The following is a 22,574-nucleotide window of genomic DNA, read 5'->3' as shown; positions in this document are numbered from 1 at the left end:
TTATGTGGGTATTTGGGTACAAAATTGTGCCCTCCTTTTGTACCCAAATGCAAACGGAGGATATAATTGCTCTATTTTTAATAGTTTAGGGGCATATTTGGATTTTTTCAACTTAGCAAAAAAGTATTATTTTTACGGAAAATGGTCAAATATGCCATTGAACTATTGAAAATAGAGCAATTATACCCTCCATTTGTATTTGGGTACAAAATTGTCCTTGATGTAGAGTCTGTTAGTGGGGAGGGGCAAAAGTGAACAACTTTATTAACGGCAAGGACAATTTTATACCTAAATACAAATGGAGGGCATAAGTGCTCTATTTTCAATAATTCATAAGCATATTTGACACTTTTCCGATAAGAAAATAATTACATATATATTGAAACAAAGGGAATACTTGATTACTTCTTTGTTCTCGTAAAATAATACTATTCCCTATGTCTAAAAAGAATTGTAGAGACATGATTTACAATGCTACTTCTCGTCGATTTCTTAATTCTTTTTAAGATTTACATCATAGAAAAAGCACGTCAGATAGATTAGTGTAACAACAGATTTTGATAATTAGCGAGAAACTCGACAAAGTGGGGTTAACAAAATGTTTGACACTTCAAATATAATACTATCATTTTTTTGTTGAAATTAGGAAGCAATACTATAAATTATAATGAAGTAGATATGAAGTTATGAACTGAGTTGAATAATAGGTTTGAAGCTGTTAAATAATAGGTTTGAAGCTGTTGAGATTATAACAAAAGTACTTCCATAAACCTTTCATACCTCCACTTCCTTTTAGGTGCCTATATTATAGTTTTGTTACAGAAAAGTCAACGCTATAGGTTGAGATTTTTTTTTGGTTTTTCATTCTATATTTGTTTTGGTACTTCAACCACGCCGGATTCGCAAATATTGTTCTCCGTTACGGCCAAACCTCTCTATGACAGCCTCAATTGTTTCGAATATTTTTGAATGTTATAACAAAGTGATGTTATAGAGAATATAGATTATAACATAAACACAAATTTTCTAATTAAAAGTGAACGAATTTTATTTATTCTACCATGTTATTAATTGTTAAATTGAGAACATTAGATATGTTAGTATAGGATTCTTAATAAATAACCAATGTCAATTATCCCAATGTAAATTTAATGGGTTTAGCAAATTGTTAGCTGTAATTGTCTGCTCTCTCGGTCTCTCCTATTGTGTTACACTATGGGCAGCAGCTCCAAACTTTCGACGACTTTGTCTTTAGTGACGTCGTGTACACTAACATAGCGGTTGAAAAATGATACGCTTTAAATTGGAAATACGTATAGGTTATTTATACGGTATAATTAAGATATTGCTGAACTCATGCGTTATAGTAGTGCTTATTATATATTCTTTACAATTTAATTATATACACTTATTTGATCAGGTATGGAAATAAAGAATAAATGAAGGTTTTAAAATATATGAACTTAAATATAGTATTTATAATTTAGGTAATTTTAAGACTCTTGGAACTCGTGTTCTTAAATTTGTTATGATATTTGTATTTTTACAATAAATAATCTAAGTTAAATACTTTCAAACTTAATATATAGATGACCAGTTTTTCAAATGACTAAAAAGATAGTGTCAAACATGGACAAAAGGAATATTTTGTGAAACTATCTTTTAACTCAAAGTAGAAAAAAATGAGCAACTTTTGTATAGACCTTGTTTTAACACAAAGTAAAAAAAACATAACTTATATATTTAAAGGCTTAAATCATTTTCAATAAAAAATACGCTTTGATATCTTTCTAATGTTGCTCCTTCTGTCCCAAATTAACTGTCGTAATTTCTAAATATATTTCTCTCAAATTATTTATCATTTTAAAAATTCAAAACAAATTATATTTTTTTTTTTATTTTAACCTGAGTAATAATTATTTTTAAAAATTATCAACACCTCAATTATGAACTAATATTATAATTGTTCAAATACTAATAAAATATAAATAAAGGCAAATAATCAAAAATACCTCCTAAGTAAAAGCACTAACATATAATTTAAGAGGGAGGGAGTACTTTATAGTAGCTATTCGACCGAAGGAACCAAAAGCAAGTTATCTAAGAAAATAGCTTATATATACAGTGGGAAAATCCAGTTACCATTAAAGTATATGATATTATTTTTATACATATATTGTGTGCAGTCGAAGTGTTCCATCTGTTTCAAATTAATAATCTTAACGTCATGACTCATGATTACTATATTGCTTTTGTAAATGTTGAAAAGAAAATCCTATTAAAAAAAGGCAATGAATATAATCATGACAAAGTTACTTACCAAACCAACTTAAAGGGTCACCCGAACCATTATTTGTTTTTGTGGCTAAAAAAGTACCTTTTACCATTATTTGTTTTTAAAATTGATTAACTTCAATTAAGCATCTTTGTAATCAATTAATTATCTATTTAGTGCAAAAATCTATGTTGTCCAAAATATGTTTAAAATTTTAATTATCCTCTGTTCATTCTGGTCTCTGATAATGTTCCTGATTACTGTTCAAGTCCTGCCAAACGAATCTAACCATCAAATACCTGCAACGTAAAAAACAACAAATATAGTCAGTCACAACTTCAAATTTTATAAATCAAAAGTAATAAAATAAACTAAATATGTATATAACTAAAACAAAAAATACGTATGTATATAACTAAAACAAAAAATACATATATACGTACGTATACCGCCTCCACGTACGTGTATATATATGTAATTCCGCAGTACCTAGATACGTATATATTCCACCTTGAAATACATACACGGAAATCACGCATACAACCACGGGACAGATACGGCGTACAGCCTGACCAAACAGAAAAAGAATGGAGAATGGAAAACGGTAACGGAGAATGCATAACGGTAACGGAGAATGGATAGCGGTGAGGAGAATGGAGAACGGATAACGGTGACGGAGAATGGATATCGGTAAATGAAATGGAATTGATGTGATAACTGGTTTGGCGAGTGAAGCAATGGATTATGATAATAAAAAACATTGAAGAAATTGACTCTGAATTGTTATCAATTAAATTAATTTAATTTAGGCCTTACGGAGTTTGATTTTACCGATATATTATCAGAATTTGAAGCTCCATGGACAAAAATGCCAAAAATTGGAGGATTTTTTATGCTATAGTTATAAAAAAAAAATCGTAACTATAGAAGTCTATACACAGTCGGATCTTAGGGCATAGGATTTTCTACGGCTATCTGCTTTACGAATCCTCGACTTTGGACATGACAGAAAGCCGACTAGGTCTATGCTGGAAATCGCCTCGGCGGCGCTGTTGATGAGACGAAGGACGAATCAAAGCGGCTAACGCTCTCTTCACCAAATCACCTTCTACAGTTCCGATTCTCACAAGTGAGTTCGTCATGGCGGACCGCCTCATATGCAACTGATTCGGATTGCACGACGGCGCACGGCTACTGCTTGCAACAATATTCTTATGTAGACTACATCGGAACGAACCTGGATGATTCGTCGGCGAGCACATACACGTCTTCTTCTGACCGCTACTAGGCAAGGATTTATAACTCCGGTTCTGCACCACGTGATTCCGGTTTAAAGCAGAAATAGACCGGCTCGGTGAAGTCGAACGGTCCAGAGAAAACCGTACGGATGACGCCGGAGATGACGACCTTGAGCTGTATAAGTTCACACGGTTCGGAGAAGTTGATCTGTGGAGAATTGTATGTGAACCGGTTGAAAAACCGGAAGTTGAGGAAGCAAAAGCAGAACCGGTCCTTTGACCCGGAGAATAAAATCTTCCAGCCGGTGAAAGTGACCGGAGAACCGGTCCGCTTGACTTCCGAGTAGCCGCCATTGTTGTGTAACTGTTTAGAGAAAGAGCAGAGGAATCGAGAGAAGAGAGAGAAAACTAGAAGAGTTCTTTTCCTTCTTTTTTTTCTAAACCCGTTTGGGCTATTTGGTTTGGCAAACCTAAGCACCACTCGAGGTATCTATTTATAGGAGTCCAACTGCTATTTCCTTTTCATATTGGGTTTGGGATACTTCTCCTTTAATTGCGTGGTGAACCCTTTAACTTCTTTGAAATATGTTTTTGGTCCAAATGCATTAACTATAATAATAGTACAGCTAATACTTGATGGTTAAGTAAATCATAAATACACTATATGCACATCATGTCAGTTCTAATGAACAGATATTTCCTTCATAACAATTTGGAATTTTGTATGTCGGTAATATTTGAATCCTTTAATGCTCCAAAATCCAAATTAAGTGAATAGTTAAAAAGTGACAAGAGCTGTGAAAATTTTATATACTATCATATTCATATGCCGATAAAATTACATTATTAAGGATACTTTTTGTTGCAAAAGTTGTCGAAAATTTTATACTATTGTATAAATTGAGAAAAAAAATTCTGTTAAAATTTAATATTTAATATAAAAGGACCAATATTAACAAGAAAAAATTATTTCACAAAATTTATTTAGTAATCTTTATTTGCTTTTAATTCTACATAAATCTGTCTTGTTTAATATTATCATTGGTTTCTTTGTACTTTTGATAAACCTGTCAAAACCCTTTAGCCTAAGCAAATAGTACTCCTTTACTTTCAATTTATGTGATATATTGATTGAGCACAGAGTTTAATAAAAAAATAAATATTTTTAAAATTTATGATTTTAAACAAACCATCACATTTGTGTGGTTATAATTCTTTTAAAATTTGTGACCTTAATTATATTATAGTATTTATAAAATTTCTTATTAAGAATAAAATTAAAAGTATAAGTTAAATTATTTTTAAATTAAAAAAAATATTATTATTTTTAATAAAATAAAAATGAAATAGGTTCACAAAAGAAACGAATGGAGTAACAAAGATAAAAAATATCAAAACTTATTGTGGCACCAAATGTAAATTATGGAAATATAAAAGGGTGAGGATGCAAATAAGACATTTTCAATTCCTTGGGAATTCAATTTCTTGACCAAGCAAGTGGCCACAGAATAGTAGAACAATATAACCATAGTTAAAAAAGTTACAGGACCTAGGAATTCGGAAACCACGGGCTAGGGATAAGCTGATAACTAAACAAAACGACAAGGGATTTTGCCGTTTGATTAACGGACACTGTAGTAGTGGGGGCACCAATAGACTGCCACGTGCCTTATCAGCTTTAGTGACTCACTCTCCATAGATTCCACGTATACATGTTTTCTTTATTTATTTATGTCTACTTCCAATAAAGGTATAATGAATTATTTTTCTCCTTTTCATTTCATGTATATCAGTAGCACAAATTTTTTAAAATGTAACGAATATTTTTAAAAATTTGTGGCTTAAACTAAAGTGGAATGGCATACGCAAGGTTTGTAATAAGTGTTTTCCGTACAAACCGTACAATTAAATTTGTAACGTGATTTATAGATACATAAATTAAATTGATCCGAAAATATAAACTAACATATAGCAAAGTAAATAAAATAAAGACAATTAAAGTAAGAACAAACTCAGGCTTTAGAATGTTCCCACCAGAATCAAAAATAATTGTGAAATCCCAACAACACTTATATAAAGCTTGAGAGAAATTATACTAGTCTTTTGCTATTAGTATATCTTGATGTTTTACAATAGAATGAAAGTCTCTAGAGCTATGAGGTGTATGATTTATAAATTATACCCCCTCAATTATCAATATTAATGTTATAATAAAATATAATTAAAAGATGATAATGAATAATAAAATGTAAAAAAGCCTAATAAAGGCTAATAAAGACCGGAGGAATCTTGGAGTCTTCCGTAATATTTCTATAACGATCATATCTTGAATTGATTCTTATCCGATCACAGGTTCGTATCTAGTTGACTGGTCATCCTTGACACGTGTCACTTCCTAAGTCACCCAACTTTTAAGACTGATTTTTACCGTATACAATAAATAGTGTTAATTTTTTAAAAATTAAATTAATAAATAAATTATTATAATAACCAGCAATGTCATTTTTCATATCTATACTAAATATTTTTAATTTTTATTATTTATATCTATATATCTATATCTATAATTTTCGACGAATCGGTGTCCCGTAATATTGCTTGGGGTAAGGTATATATATCCGTCCCTGCTAATGTGTATATAAATAATAAAAACACTCTGTAAAATTTTTAGTGTTAAATGAGTCATATCACCCTATAATGAAGCGTTATTAGCATAAATCGAGAATAATTGGAGCTAAAAATTTACAAAATACGAGAGATTATATTTGAATCAAACTAAAAAGAAAATAAGACACAAATTAACGGATGGGTACTTTTTTTATTGAAAAGAAAAGATTTTATTCAAATTTTTAATTTAAATATATCTAAATACTTTCTAAGTCATAACATTTTTTGGTATATTAATTAAAGTCTAAATTCATTAATCGTGTATTTTTGAATTGTATTTTTCGAAACGATATGGGAAGATCATGGCCACTGGTATCATATCAATGGGCGGTGGTCATGTGGGGTTGTGTGAAAAATCTCTATTAAAATTATGACTTTTTTATTGTTATATTTTAGTTATCTGTTACATTGATAATTTAGGACATGTTTTTTGTATCTTTAGGTTGGAGCTCCAATAATTTGTACCTAACCAAAATTTTATATTTATTCATTTTTGTAATGGTGTTAGGGCACAACGAGGAGAATAATAATTTGGACCATGGATTTGCTTAGGGGTGGCAAACGGGCGGGTTGGGTCGGATATAAGCAGGTCGAAAATAGGTAATTTAAAAATGGATAAATTATCTGATACGACCCATATTTGAGACGGATAAAAAACGGATTATTCGGCGGATAATATGAATATTCATATTATCCAAGGCTTCTTGAATATGATCACTTATGAGAGAATTTCTACTCTCCCAAACTTGATAAATTTGAGGTTTTACAAATGTAAAATTTAAAACACATTAGTTATCCATTGGTTATCTATTTGGTTAACTATTTTCTAAGTGGATAATATGGTTCTTATCCATATTCGACCCGTTTTTAAAAAAGTTCATTATCCAACCCATTTTTAATGGATAATATAGGTGCATGGATAACTGTTTTCTTTTAACCATTTTGCCACCTCTATATTTGCTCTAGTGGTTTGAGACTCGTCCGACTACATAAGCTTTTATATTTATTAGTTCTAAAAAACGTTCGAGAGATCAGTATTCAAATCTCAATAAACAAGAAGTATTAGATGATTTCTTCTTATATATGCGTACATTTTGATGGAGAAAGTTATTTGACACATGTACTGACAAAACGTAATAAATACTCGACGAAATAGTCAAAGATGTACACAAATAGGTCAGACACCACTAGCATAAAAAAATTTGGGATGGAAAAACTCCGATGTTACTTTATGATAGAATATATATATTATGGAATCTAAACTGAAATACATGTTGAGTATAGTTTATATCCTGCAAGAGATTGAAATAAAATTGATCTTCAGAAGAATCTCCTACTATGAAAATCATTTATAGAAATATCAAGTTTTATTAAATATGTCCTCATACTTTATGTCTTTTTTGCTCTTTTACTTTTCTTGGCTTTCTACTTTCAAAAAGCAAGAGAGAAAATTAGTGGAATGGTTCCAAATTATATTATTCCCAAAGGTGTGGATACACTACTTTCCCCCCTGCAATTAATTCGAACAAGTCATTGCACGTTATTTCGACATATATATAGTATTGCATACATCGAATAATTCAAGCAATCCAAAAGATACGTCCACCATTCCCACTAAACCTATTTGCTTAGAGGAAACGGCATATACTAGAAAAGCCTTTTGAGTTATTGTTGGCTGCTATTTCACGCACACGCAATATTCAATTAACTCCAAAAAAAACAAACATGATATTTTCATAATATTTCGTGTGACTAATGCCTCCATTATTTTTTCCTACTAATAAATACATTAAGCAATACCACCTTCTAGGATCAGTTAAGGGTAAAACGTTATTCTTTCTCGGATTAGAATTTAAGATATTTAGAAGTGTGGAGGGATCTGATCCATTCCACAACATTCTGGGGCAAAACTATACTTTTGTAAGAGTGGTCCATTATTCACCCTTCATCGAAAAGTTGCATGTATATATAGGTAAAATATTATTTTTAGAGATATATATATATATATATATATATATATATATATATATATTGAACACTCTTTGTCAGAAACTATTTCAAATTTGAACATCTTTAAAAATTTCAGGTTTCACCACAGACGACATTCTTCCTTGGCGGATATGACCACAGTAGCAGAAAATATGCTCTCATTTTTTAAAATGTCTTTTTATTAATTGAAAAGGACCACAATGACCAATAATTTCACTAAAATAAAAGATTTGCGATCGACAAATTGCAAAAGAGATTCGTCTAAAGTTACATGAAAGACTGCTATCTTACACCTAAAGCACGACGCTTTAATTTCCCTTTGTACTATTTTCACTATTATAGTTCCTATATATTGCCTTTCACTAAAAAAGATGAAAGAAAAAGAAAAAGTTTAATTTGGTTTAGAAGATTCTTGGGAGGAACTTCCAAGTCTATAGGGTTACAAAATAATGGGCCAAATGGAGTCTTGACAGTTGACAAAATCGGGTCAACAATTGAAGCTTTTGCTTTGATGGCATATTTAAGAGGGGAGTATTTATTAGTTTGGTTTGAAGAGTCAAATTAGTGATATTGCAACTTCCTAGTTGCACATAGAGTACATTCTAGGGATGGGCGTCGGTCGGTTCGGTCGGTTATTATGAGAGTAAAGTTCAGTTTATCAGTTTTCGGTTTTGTAATATTAATAACCAAATCAAACCAAAGTATTTACGGTTCGATGCGGTTTTTTCAAAGTTCGATTCGGCTATTTCCGGTTTATTTTTTCGGTTATTAACGGTTCAAGATTTTTATATCTTGGATTTACTTCCGGTGATCATAAACTTCCAGTGGTCATAAAATGCAAGAAACTTTGTTCTAAATCAAGCATTAATGCGGATTGAGTGCTTTCAGCTACTCTAATCTAGAAAATCTTGGAATAAACAAATACAAATCTAGCTGTACTAGAACAAAGTTCTATTGTTAATTATTGGATTCAATTCCTTTTAGAGCAGCCCACTACTACTGTTTCTAGTATCAATATGAACAACATAACAATTAACAAAATAATAATTAATCCACTAGCAGGATTTCACGTCCAAACAGAACACAATAGCTACCAAAAACTGCTCAGAGATCAATGAAACATCAAAATAACTTAGCAGAAAATTACAGAAAGTCAAGTCCAGTTCCTATTTAACAAAATAATGTAGCATAGAAAGGGATCAATAGAAGAAAGTTACATGTTGACTTTCACTTAGCGGAATAATCAACACAAGAAATTTCCACCAAAATCGAATGAGCTGAGGAACATAGAAAAGGAACTCAAAACTTAGAAGAAGTCGCAATAATCTGAGGAAGAAGGATGAGCGACGAGCTGAGGAAGAACGCGTCACAGTCGAGCTGAGGAAGAAGGCAGCAGTTGCACAGAGCTGAGGAAGAAGGCAACAGTCGCACAGAGCTGAGGAAGAAGGCAGCAGTCGCACAGAGGAACCCTAAATCTAATTTTTAATTTAGGTTTGGGAAATGAGAATGTATCAGTAAGACTAAGTCTTAGGTAATTAGGTTTCAGTAAATTGAGTGGGCTTCAAATGGGTATTGGACTATTGGGCTTCAGCCTTAAGATGGATAATAAGTTTTGGACTCTCAAAAGAACCCATATGTTCAAACGTATTTTTCTCAACTAATACCCGAAATTTCGAATTTTCGGTTTAACCGAAAATCGAAACACCAAAATCGTAAATCGCACCGAAAAATCGAAATTTAATAATTTAAAAATCATGCACCGACCGAATAACCGATTAAACCGAAATCGAAAAACCAAAATTCACGGTTCGGCCGGTATTATGCCCACCCCTAATACATTCATTTCGAATTAGAATTTATATAAGTTTTGACTTCCTTTTGGGTAGTGAGAAACTTCATATCCTGCGTTGTTACAGGGAGAATAATATCATTTTGCTAGTTACAACTTTCCTTTTATAGTAAGTAAAGTTCAATTACAATATTGTACTAAAATATAATTGTGCAACCTTATGATTGTTAGAGTGTGTGAACAAGTTCCACGTGAAAAGTAGAAAGTAAGATTCTACTTAAAAGAAGTTGGATATTTTTAATGGTGCGAGACCTTTTAACGAAAATCGTGCAGGCTTAGCCCAACACGAACAATATCACACCATATAAAGTGTATCATTGAATCATTTTAGCTTAACAACTGATATCAGAGCGGACGATTTCGCGGGACTATGGAGATGGCGGAGTATGGCATGGGGCCCAGTTTAGTGCCTTTGCCCGTCTACGGAGTTCCCAACGATCTTTACCCGTAGCTTTGAAGACGCATACATATCCTTTGGGCTTCAGTGACCATAAATACTCAAGATCATGTGGGTGGCACACAGTTAATCTTCAAATTAGCCCATGAATAGTAATAGGTCATGCGAAACTTAGTTCAATGGGGAGATTGTTGGGTGCGTGTGAATAAAGTCCCACATGAAAAATAGAAAGAAAAAAGATTATACTTATTTGATACTTTTAATGGTATAAGATCCTTTGGGAAAATTGTATGAGCGTCGCAGTAATTGGCAGTATCACATCATGTTAAAAGTATCATTAAACTGTGTTTGTCCGACAACTATATCATCGATGATCATAAATATATGAGATTAATAGCCTGTTTGGCCAAGCTAGAAAAATCAGCTTATTTTGATAAGTACTTTTTTCAAAAGTGCTTTTCAAAAAAAGTACTTTTAGAGAAAAACAGTTTGTGTTTGACTAATTTATTTGAAAAACGCTTTTGAACAATAATTTATGTTTGGCCAAACTTTTCAAAAAGTACTTTTATATGTCAAATTACAAATAAGTACATGAAAAGATTTGCTTAATAGTTAATATTATATAAGTAGATAAATAATTATTAATTTTTATTATTAAAGATAATAATTAAGTTTTTTATTTTATTTAAGTAAAATATAAAAATAAAATTGAAAAGTAGTTTATTCTTTCAAAATAATTTAAATATATCAAAAATCATCCAATAAATATGAAAGTTCATCCCAAATGTCATTTTATATTACTTAATAGTTTAAACTAAGTAAGGTTATTTTGGTATATATAATATTTTACAAAGGGTATTTTTGGTAGGAAAAAAAGGCAAAACTGCTCCTGCTTCTACTTTTTGGGAGAAGCTACTTATTTCTGTTTTTTCAAAACTGCTTCTACTTCTAGCCAAAAATACTTTTTTTTTTTCAAATAAAAGCTTGGCCAAACACCTCAAATTGAGGAAAAAATACTTTTTTTGAAAAAAATACTTTTGGCATGGTGAGAAACTTGGCCAAACAGGCTATAACTCTTGAACTAAGCTCAATAAGCACCAGACACATGAATGGTGTAGAGTAGAAATAAAAATAGGTACAAATAAAAGAAAAAAACTCATTTATTTTAAATCTGAATCCGCTACTAAAACAAGATAGCAAACCACACATACATGTCTAGTAGTTTCTGAGTCCGGAACCAAAATATAGCTTTTTTGGACTCAAAGCACCAAAATAGGTGAAAAAAATAACTTGTAACCATTTTATGTATAGTGCATGGATGGCATGCGCTATACCTTAACGTATATTTGTCCGTTAAGGTATAGCGCATGCCATCCATGCGCTATACTTCTTAATTGACCGACCCACAATAATTGGTGGGTATAGCGCATAGCTTTTCTGTAGCGCGTTTAATTAATGTGCTATACCCTCCAATTATTGTACCCCCGCATAATGCTTTTGCTTATTTAAGAAGCTTCATTCTTTCTTCAAAAATTCAGTCTTATGCATCTTTTTTATTTTTCTTTACTCATTCTGAAATATTTGTTTACTTAACTTTTTCTGTATTTTGCCATATTATCTGAAGAGTGAAAAATTAGAGTTGCATTATATTGGGGGGGGGGGGGGGGGAGGGAGGGAGGTTGTCGTGGAGAATAACTCAGTACACTATAATTTTTCTCTACAGTGTATTATTAAGTTGCCACTTACATTGGAGTACGATAGATTGGTATCGTTGTTATGTAAAAAAAAGAGTGTGAAGAAATGTTCGGTTAATATTAAAGTAACCGAAAAATATCCATATTCTCTTACTCCGCAAGGGGTTGCTTGTTATGCCGAGTTTAACATCGTAGACGATGAAATTCTGAAAGATTTTTTGAGGACTCCGGATCAACACCGTGAACTTCTTGTGATAAAAATGTTGGAAATATACGTCAAGTCTGAAGACGTTTGCAATATTGAGGTTTCGCAAAATAAGGACAACCCTCAATCATTGGGTAGTGTTTTTGGAGCAGTTTTATCCGAATAGATTTCGTTTAAAAGAGTTTAAAAAGATCTAAACTTATCTCCACGGGCGAATGCAGAGCGATGACATAATTTCTCCCTAAGTTTACATAATTCACATGACGAGTGGTAAGTTTCAAATTTCTTTTGTCTTAGTATGTTTTTTTATGTATCATATTCGTACTGACACTCACATATTTCAAAGGGGGTACCAGCCATATATGAATTTTACAAGTTATGAACCAACAAACAATTGGAATATGCCCAATTTTGGTATTTTGGATCATGGTGGTCCATCCGGGAGTCATCGGTAACTCGATAATGTACATAATGGGATATGAACAAATTACAAATTGTAAGTTAAGAGATAAATCTAATATATAATGTTGGGATGAATTTGAGAAACTCATTATTTTATTGGTTGTGCAGTGAAAACGAGCAATTTGAAGGTCGTGTCCTTACTCAATTGCCCGAATACGATATATTTAATCAGAGTCAAGAAGATGATAGTGATTATGTCAACAATGCTGGTGAGTTTAGAGATGATACACCCTTCCTTGATGAGGGCGACGATGATGAGGAAACGTGCCTTGCTGATGAAAATGAGAATGAGCAGCCTGATTTACCGAGAGAGCATGATGCCACCAATGAGCATGCTCCATCTATGTAGACTCCACCTCCCGTTAGACCCAGAGTGTACGAGTCCCATGTGCCTTTTCATTCAAGGGAGTTATGTGTATTGTCATGTCTACCTGAAAAAGCTGTCGACCTGAAAAAGCTGTTGACATGAAAAAGCTGCACCGACTTGTACCGTAAAGAATCATTAGTACGCGAAACGTAGCGCATCACTAATATGCGTTATGTAACCTAAATCACTCTTAGCTGCCTATAAACACCCCACAGATTTTGCATTATTATTTGCGGCGTAACCAAATGAAGAAAACAACTTTTCATAAATTTTTCAAGCTCGAGCATTACAACATGTCTGGACGCAATGATGTACCAAGGTATTACTGTGGCAAACGTACGATTTTGAATTCATGTTGGTCAAATTGCAATTTAGGACGCAAACATTGGATGTATAAATAAGTTGTAAGTTATTATTATTGAAAGTTATGCTGGTTAATAGATTATTTATAGCATATTAATTAATAGTCTTTTGTTGTCATCCCCATTTGTAGGACGAAAATCAATGTGATTTTGAAGAATGGTATGATGAACCCATTAACCAGAAATACTACAAATCATATTTGCTAAACATTTGAAATCTGACCGATGAGTACGAACTCCAGATCTTGAAACTGCAAGAACAACTTGCGATAGTGAAGGAGAAACTGAAAGAGGCAGAAAAAGAAAATAATCGATTAGAAGAAAAATTTCGGTGGTTGAAGCATAGAATAATGGGCGATAGTAACTAAACCAACACATGGATGCGTTTTGAATTGTCATCTATTTTTCATATATTTTTGAGTTATAAGAGAATTAAATATTGAATTTTCATAACTTATCAAGATATATTTTATAATTATTCATATAAAAAATACTTAGGTTGATAAATTTTCTATATTAATATTTTATATGTTAGTTTCTTACATTTTTAGACTAAAATTTGGCAGGATTTTGTTTGAACTATCATCTTTTTTCCAGATTTTTTGAGTTATAATAGAATTAAATATTTATTTTTCATAACTATCAAGATATATTTAATAATTATTCATATAAAAAAAACTACAAACTTAATACTAAATAATATTTAATTTATTTCATTCGTAACGATTTGTTTGTTAACTTTTATATTTTGCCCAAAAATACGACATCGTCTCTTTTCTAATGTCAACTAATTATTTTATGATTCATATCTAATATTTGATAATTATTTAGTAATACATTTTATACATAACTGAGTACTCTAACCGAGTTAGTTAATGAGGGGACGCAGTTTTTATTCTAGACTAAAGAATCCTAAAGAGCACTAAAGCCGCACTATTCTAAATTACCATAAACAACATCAACTAACATAAACTAAGATTTATTATCAGTTTTACTACGAAGTGTACTACATAACAATAAAAGGCACAACATAACAATGAAAGACACTAAACAATAATAAAGTCACATATTATTATATGTACAACACTAAATTCACATATAACACTAATTATTCAACAAAAGAACAATATATAATTTTCATAATTTTTTTACATAAATAAACTAATCCAGATAAAAAACAAAAAAAATAACTATATCAAAAAACGATCATAAAAAGCATACAACACAGTAAAAACAACTAATTAGTAATTTATATGCATGAGTTTTACTATAAAAGTGAGTCAAAATACCTTATTTTAGAGTTTTTTTGAATTGAGAAAAATTGATGATTTGACCACCGTAACGAGCAATAGAAGAGATCCACTATATGACAACGCCTTGGATCGGGTGTTAGCTCGCTAAAATACTGAGGGGATATGATTTTTGGGGGACGAGTGGGCTCCAATGGAGATTTAAGCTTTATAAATTGGGGGGGAGGGTGGGAGGAGGGCTGCTTTTGCCGTTCTGTCGTGAGGAAAAAGGCTGAGCCATTTTTAATATAAGTATAGCGTGCTATACCTACCTGTCTTTTCAACTTCAGGTAAAGCGCATCCCGCGCTTTACTTATATTTTGACCGACATTTAAAATTCAAATATAGTGCATAGATGGAATGCGTTGTACCTTAATGGGCAAACGTGTCGTTAAGGTATAGTGCATGCCATCCATGCGCTATACATAAAATGGTTACATATTTTTGTTATTCACTCTGTATTACTGTAATAAATAATAATAACCATTAAGCTTTTTGAAATAGAAACAGAAACAGAAAGTTAGTAGAACCAGTTGTACAAAATAAATTCTGAAAAAAAATATTGAATAAATCGAGCGCACTAAATGCATAGTGTGGCCTTGAGAAAATTATTCTCCTCAAGTACCCGAGGTGTTGGAATATTATCCTTCCAAGATAGAACGATTTAACTCACCAGCGTATTGGTACCAAAAACTCCGGTGAACTTCGAACCACTCAATGGTCACAAAGCACACTGGAAAATGTTGTGCAGAAGAAGAAGATGATAATCAAAAAATTTAGTAAGTAAAGATCCTGGGATTCAAGGCATATTTATAGACCATTTGGCACTGTTTATGAAAAGGTTTGCAATGTTTCAGAAACAGCCATAGCTGTTAGAACAGTAGGAAATAATTCTGTTAAAATATTGCGGAAAAAACAGAAAAATAGATTTAAAATAATCCGTGAAAGAAAACGGGCCGGATCGGACCGGGTCGCAGGTCATGGGTTATCCGGGTCGTAGGTCATGGGTTATTCCGGATTGAATTTTCGTTAATTAATTAAATAATTGAAAAAATTTTTATCCAAAAAGATTAATCAATTAATCAATCTTTGACCAAATCCAAATCTGAATCCGAAGCCGAAGCCGAAGCCGAGCCGAGCGAGCGAGAGACGACGACGACGCGATACTTGCCTTCTTCTTAACTCTTTAAGAGCTAGAAGAAGAGCAATTATATATATACACCAACAACCTTTTCTTCCTCCAATATGGGACAATGTCCCTTTGCCAATGAGGGAAACTCAAATATTTTATTTTTCCTCCATTTTCCATTCACCCTCTTTAAGCTACACCAAGCTTAAAAGCCCAACAATCCCCCACATGAATGGGGAATGACTATAAAATAAAGGAATGCACGGATGCGTGTGTGTTTTACATGCAAGAATTAATTGCATCTAGATAAGTAGGTTTCCCTTTGAACTTTCCGTAGTGAACTTATATCGGATATACTCGGTCAATCGGTAGATTTGATATCTTTGAACCGTCGAGCTTTGTTGTATACCTAGACAACATAAGTCACACAATCAATCCTTAACCATCTATGGTTCTCACGGTTGTGTTCGTTTCAGCCATGAACACCGCCTGGTTTCATGAGTGCTTAGAGAATGGGCCTTTACTTTCATTCCCCTTGAAGCGGCTTACACTTCACACTCACATAGGTGATTTCTAAACGTGTAATCCTATAGACACACTATCTGGTCATATCCTGCCAGACTTAGCAAATCATTAAAAAACTTTAAGCTTTATTGACTCAGCAAAAAGCCTTAATACTTTACCTCGATTTCTGAACATTGTCTTCATCACGAGAATGAGTTGAGTTATTTGACAATGTTGAACCGTCATTCATAACTTAGTTTGATCTCTTTGAACCTAGCTCTTGGGATCTCCAGTCTGCTAGGTAGAGTTACCTCCATGATGACTTGTCCTAGGCTTTAATCTCATTCCCTTTGATGATCTTTCATCTGCCTCTCTAGATAGGCCTTTTTTAAGTGGATCCGACACGTTATCTCTTGACTTTACGTAGTCAATCGTGATAACACCACTAGAGAGTAGTTGTCTAATGGTATTGTGTCTCCATCGTATGTGACGATATTTTTCGTTATACATAACGCCCCCTGCCCTTCCTATTGCCACTTGACTATCACAATGTATACAAATAGGTGCCAAAAAGGTTTGGGCCAAAATAGAATATCTTCCAAGAAATTCCGGAGCCATTCAACTTCTTCACCGGCCTTATCTAAAGCTATGAATTCAGATTCCATTGTAGAACGGGTGATGCACGTTTGTTTGGATGATTTCCAAGACACTGCTCCACCTCCAATTGTGAAAATATATCCACTCGTGGATTTAACTTCAGATGATCCAGTGATCCAATTTGCATCACTATATCTCTCGATCATGGAGGGATATTTTTTATAATGCAAAGCGTAATTTTGGGTATGCTTGAGATACCCCAAATCTCGTTTCATTGCCATCCAATGTATTTGATTAGGATTACTTGTAAACCGACTCAGTTTACTAATAGCACATGCTATATCTGGTCGCGTACAATTCATGATATACATCAAACTTCCTAATACTCTTGCATAACTCACGTCAATTGGAGTCTTGGCAATTTTGAAATCCAAATACTTGAACTTGTCAAGTACCTTTGAGGCTGTGATAATGCTAGACCTTGTGGAGTCTTATGAATTCTGATTCCTAAGATCACATCAGCAACTCCTAAGTCTTTCATGTCGAATTTGCTAGCCAACATGTGCTTAGTAGCATTTATATCTGCCATGTTTTTGCTCATTATCAACATGTCATCAACATATAAACAAACAATGACTTCATGTCCTGGAGTGTTTTTAATGTAAACACATTTATCACACTCGTTGATTTTAAACCCACTTTCCAACATTGTTTGGTCAAATTTGGCATGCCATTGTTTGGGTGCCTGTTTAAGTCCATAAAGCGACTTAACAAGTTTGTACACTTCCTTTTCTTTACCAGGAACTACAAAACCCTCAGGTTATTCCATGTAAATCTCTTCCTCCAATTCTACATTTAAGAAAGCTGTTTTAACATCCATTTGATGTATTTCAAGACCATACACGGTCGCTAGTGCCACTAACACCCTAATAGATGTTATCCTCATTACTGGCGAGTAAGTGTCAAAGTAATCAAGGCCTTCCTTTTGTCTATAACCTTTAAGAACAAGTCTTGCCTTATTTTTGTCAATTGTGCCATCAGCTTTCTTTTTTCGTTTAAAGATCCATTTCGAACCTAAAGGCTTATTTACCAGAGGAAGATCAAACAATTCCCATGTATGGTTATCCAAAATTGATTGAATCTCACTATTGGCTGCCTCTTTCCAAAACACTGAATCAGAAGATGACATAGCTGCTTTAAAAGTTTGAGGCTCATTTTCAAGCAAGAATGTCATAAAATCTGGTCCAAAGGAAATAGATTTTCTTTGACGTTTGCTACGCCTTGAATCTTCTATACTTGGAGTATTTTTCTTTAGTTCTTCCCGAGGTCGTTTAGGTCTTTCACTTAACGACTCACATTCAGTTTTATACGGATAGATACTTTCAAAGAATTCAACATTATCTGATTTCATTATCGTATTAATATAAATTTCGGGATTATCGGATTTATGAACAAAAAACCGACATGCTTTACTGTTTTTGTAGCATATCCAATGAAAACACAATCTACAGTTTTTGGTCCGATATTAACCCTTTTAGGTAAAGGAACTTGTACCTTTGCTTGACACTCCCACACTTTGAAATATTTCAAGTTGGGTTTTCTTCCTTTCCATTCTTCATATGGAATAGATTGTGTTTTGCTGTGGGGTACTCTATTGAGTATTCGGTTAGCTGTAAGGATAGCTTCCCCCCCACAAACTCTGCGGTAATCCGGAACTTATTAATAAAGAATTTATTATTTTCTTTAATATCCGATTTTTCCTTTTCGCAATTCCATTGGATTGAGGTGTGTAAGGTGCAGTAGTTTGATAGATAATTTCATATTCCGAACATATTTCTGCAAACAGAGATTCATATTCTCCACCCCTATCACTTCTAATTATTTTGATCTTTTTATTCAATTGATTCTCCACTTCATTCTTGTGTTGCTTAAATGCTTTAATTGTTTCATCCTTACTATTAAGCAAATAAACATAAAAATATCGAGTGCAATCGTCAATAAAAGTAATAAAATACTTTTTCCCACATAGAGATGGTGTCGACTTCATATCACAAATGTCAGTATGAATTAAGTGTAAAGGATTTGAATTCCTTTCAATAAACTTATAAGGATGTTTTACAAACTTAAATTCAACGCATATTTGACATTTTGATTTATTACACTCGAATTTAGGCAATACTTCTAAATTAATTAACTTCCGCAAGATTTTATAATTGACATGTCCTAAACGAATATGCCATAAATCATTTGACTCCAATAAATAAGAATAAGCTGAAATTTTATTCATATTGTCAACAACCATTATATTTAATTTGAAAAGGCCCTCTGTGAGGTAGCCCTTTCCAATATATATTTTATTCTTGCTTACAATAACTTTATCAGAAACAAATACACATTTGAATCCATTTTTAACAAGTAAAGAAGTAGAATCTAAATTCTTCCTAATAGTAGGAACATGAAGAACGTTGTTGAGCATTAACCCCTTGCCGGAAGTCATCTTCAGGAATATCTTCCCATAACCTTCAATCTTGGCTGTTGCAGTATTTCCCATGGAAAACTCTTCTTTGGGACCAATAGTAGAGTAAGTCGCAAATGCTTCTTTGATAGCATAAATATGTCGAGTGGCTCGAGAGTCAATCTGCCACTCATTCAGATTTCCAACTAGGTTGCATTCTGAAAGCATTGCACACAGATCATCAATGTCATCATTCTTCTCCACTATGTTGGCATGTCCCTTCTTCTTATCCTTTTTTGGAGACGACAATCAGGAGCTTTGTGACCAGCTTTTCCACAATTGTAGTAGCTGCCCTTGAATTTTTTTTTGTCCTGCTCCTTAGTCTGTCCAGAAGACCTCTTTCTCTTCTTACTTTTTGGAGCAGTCTCCTCAATGATATTAGCTCCCATGATCGTTGAATTTTCACGAGACTTCTTCTCGGATGTTTTCTTGTCTTCCTCAATCTTGAGACGAATCACAAGATCTTCCAACTTCATTTCTTTGCGCTTGTCCTTAAGATAGTTCTTGAAATCTCTTCACGAAGGAGACAATTTTTCAATCATTGCAGCCACTAGAAATGCTTTGTTCACGACCATACCTTCAGCAATAAGGTCGTGAAAAATAAGTTGAAACTCCTGAACTTGGTTTCCAACAGTTTTGCAGTCTATCATTTTATAGTCTAGAAACTTGGCAACCACGAACTTCTTCAAGCATGCATCTTCAGTCTTGTACTTCTTCTCAAGTGCGTTCCATAATTCTTTCGAAGTATTTATCGCACTATACACATTGTACAAGTCATCCTCTAAAGCGCTCAAGATATAGCCTTTGCAAAGAAAATCTGCCTATTTTCGCGCCTCAACAATCATGAATTTCTCGTTGTCCGGCATGTCCGCAACAGGCACTGGAGGTTCTTCACTAGTGAATTTCTGCATACCAAGTGTGGTAATCCAAAAGAACACTCTTTGCTGTCATCCTTTGAAGTTGGCTCCAGAAAATTTTTCCAGTTTCTCGGCCGGTGGAACAGTAGTTCGGCTTGACGAGGCTATCGCCGTTGCCGCAACGGTCGCAGAAGGATTTCCGTTATCAATTATAATTTCTCACTGTCAATAACAGAAGAGTTCAATTAATGGCAGAAAACAGAATGGTAAACAATACTGTAATTAATAATAACCAGTACGTTTAATAAATAAAAAATCAAAGTTTTTATATTTGTTTCACAGAAAACGGTAAAATTTTGTTCTTCAAATCGTTTCTGAATTTCAATACTCCGATGAAGTTTTTATATCTTCAAGTCAGAATAGTAAAATTCAGAAGAAGTAAAAAACCACACATGTTTTAATCTCCACAAACAGAATACAAAATACAATAAAATAATTTTCTTAAGATTGTTATTCACTCTGTATTACTGTAATAAATAATAAAAACTATTAAACTTTCTTAAATAAAAACAGAAACAGAAAGTTAGTAGAACTAGTTGCACTAAATAAATTCTCGAAAAACAATATTGGAATAAATAGAGCCCACTAAATGCACAGTGTGTCCTTAAGGAAATTATTCCCCTCAAGTATCCGAGGTGTTGGAATATTATCCTCCCAGGATATAACGATTTAACTCACCAGCGTATTGGTACCAAAAACTACGGTGAACTTCGAAACACTCAATGGTCCCGAAGCTGAAGGCGAGGCCGAAGCCGAGCCGAGCGACGACGACGGCGTGAGGCTTGCCTTCTTCTTAACTCTTTAAGAGTCAGAAGAAGAGCAATTGTATATATACTCATCAACAATTTTTTCTTCCCCAATATGAAACAATGTCCCTTTGCCAAGGAGGGAAACTCAAATATTTCATTTTCCCTCCATTTCCCATTCAACCTCTTTAAGCTACACCAAGCTTAAAATTAAGCTAAACCAAGCTTAAAAGTCCAACAATTTTTTTTATCAATTTTTGTGCGTTGAGTCCAAAAATACCACACGTTGGTTCCGGACTCGTAATTTCGCATAACTGGCCCTGTAAAATTCACCTCGACCGAGCACACGTGCACCAATCACTGTCACCGATCACGTAACAACTCTTCTGACCCAGTTGCTAAGCTCAAATACAGCAACTCCTATGAGACCCATCTTTGCAGCTAGCCATCAGAGGACACACATGCTCAGTTCACATGCATGCATTACCAGAAGTCACTTTCATCATCTGAGCTCAAAGTTTATCTATCCTAAAAGTATACTGGTGTTTTACATTTATCATTGCTTATAGTTATTAATTAGAAAGGCTTGGAACAATGATAAAGTTGTCTCCGTCTGATTTATAGGTCATGCGTTCGAGTCGTGGAAGCAGCCATTAATGCTTGCATTAGGTTAGATTGTTTACGTCACACCCATTGGGGTGCGGCCCTACTCTAGATGAATGCGGGATGGTTTGTGTACTTGACTGCCATTTTATTGTTTATAATTATTAGAAGAGGAGCTTTGGAGCAACGATAAAGTTGTCTACATGCGACCTATAGGTTACGGATTTGAGCAGTGAAAGTAGCCACTAATGCTTACATTAGATTAGGTTGTCCGTATTACACCCCTTGGAATACAGACGACCTTCCTCGAATCTTGCATGAACGTGGAATGCTTTGTACACCGAGCTGACCGTTCATTGTTTATAGTTATTCGATCCTTAGCGATTGTTCATCTTCCGGTGCTTCAAGCCTCTAGAAAAAAGGCGATCTTTTGCATTGCTCTTCTTCATTGCTTAATTAGTTGGTGAACATCTCAAAACTAGGTAGATCATATCAAATTATCATGCTAGATCTAGTCAATGGTCATGTCAAAATTGCAAAACCCGTGATCATGGCCAGTAAGTGTGAAGGTATCCTGGAAAAACTTGTTATTCCCTATTCTCAAAATACTTTATACCACAAAAATTGTTTATGTTTTAAACACAATTTTTCTCTTAAAAATTGGGACTCACGTCGAGTCGAAGCGGTTTATAAGAGTCCGAAATAACTATAGTCGAAATATTTTATAACAATCTCATTTGTTTCGATATTTTTGACTGTTACAGTAAAA

At 33.4% G+C, this 22,574-nt stretch overlaps 1 protein-coding gene across 1 annotated transcript; it reads right to left on the bottom strand.

Annotated features, from left to right (window-relative positions):
* Positions 1-3,144: 3,144 nt before the first annotated feature.
* LOC107801319 (uncharacterized) lies at positions 3,145-3,990 on the bottom strand. Its single transcript, XM_016624627.2, has one exon. It carries the CDS (start codon positions 3,865-3,867, stop codon positions 3,256-3,258), a length of 612 nt encoding a protein of 203 aa, XP_016480113.1. The 5' UTR covers positions 3,868-3,990; the 3' UTR covers positions 3,145-3,255.
* Between the last annotated feature and the right edge of the window lie 18,584 nt (positions 3,991-22,574).

This window comes from Nicotiana tabacum, chromosome 18 (genome assembly GCF_000715075.1).
Source record: "Nicotiana tabacum cultivar K326 chromosome 18, ASM71507v2, whole genome shotgun sequence".
Lineage (NCBI taxonomy): Eukaryota > Viridiplantae > Streptophyta > Magnoliopsida > Solanales > Solanaceae > Nicotiana > Nicotiana tabacum.
This window is presented reverse-complemented; position numbering and strand designations above follow the sequence as displayed.

What these genes read in the sequence shown, in the direction of transcription:
- LOC107801319 (XM_016624627.2), bottom strand. Translation starts at nt 3,867, where the DNA reads ATGGCGGCTACTCGGAAGTCAAGCGGACCGGTTCTCCGGTCACTTTCA.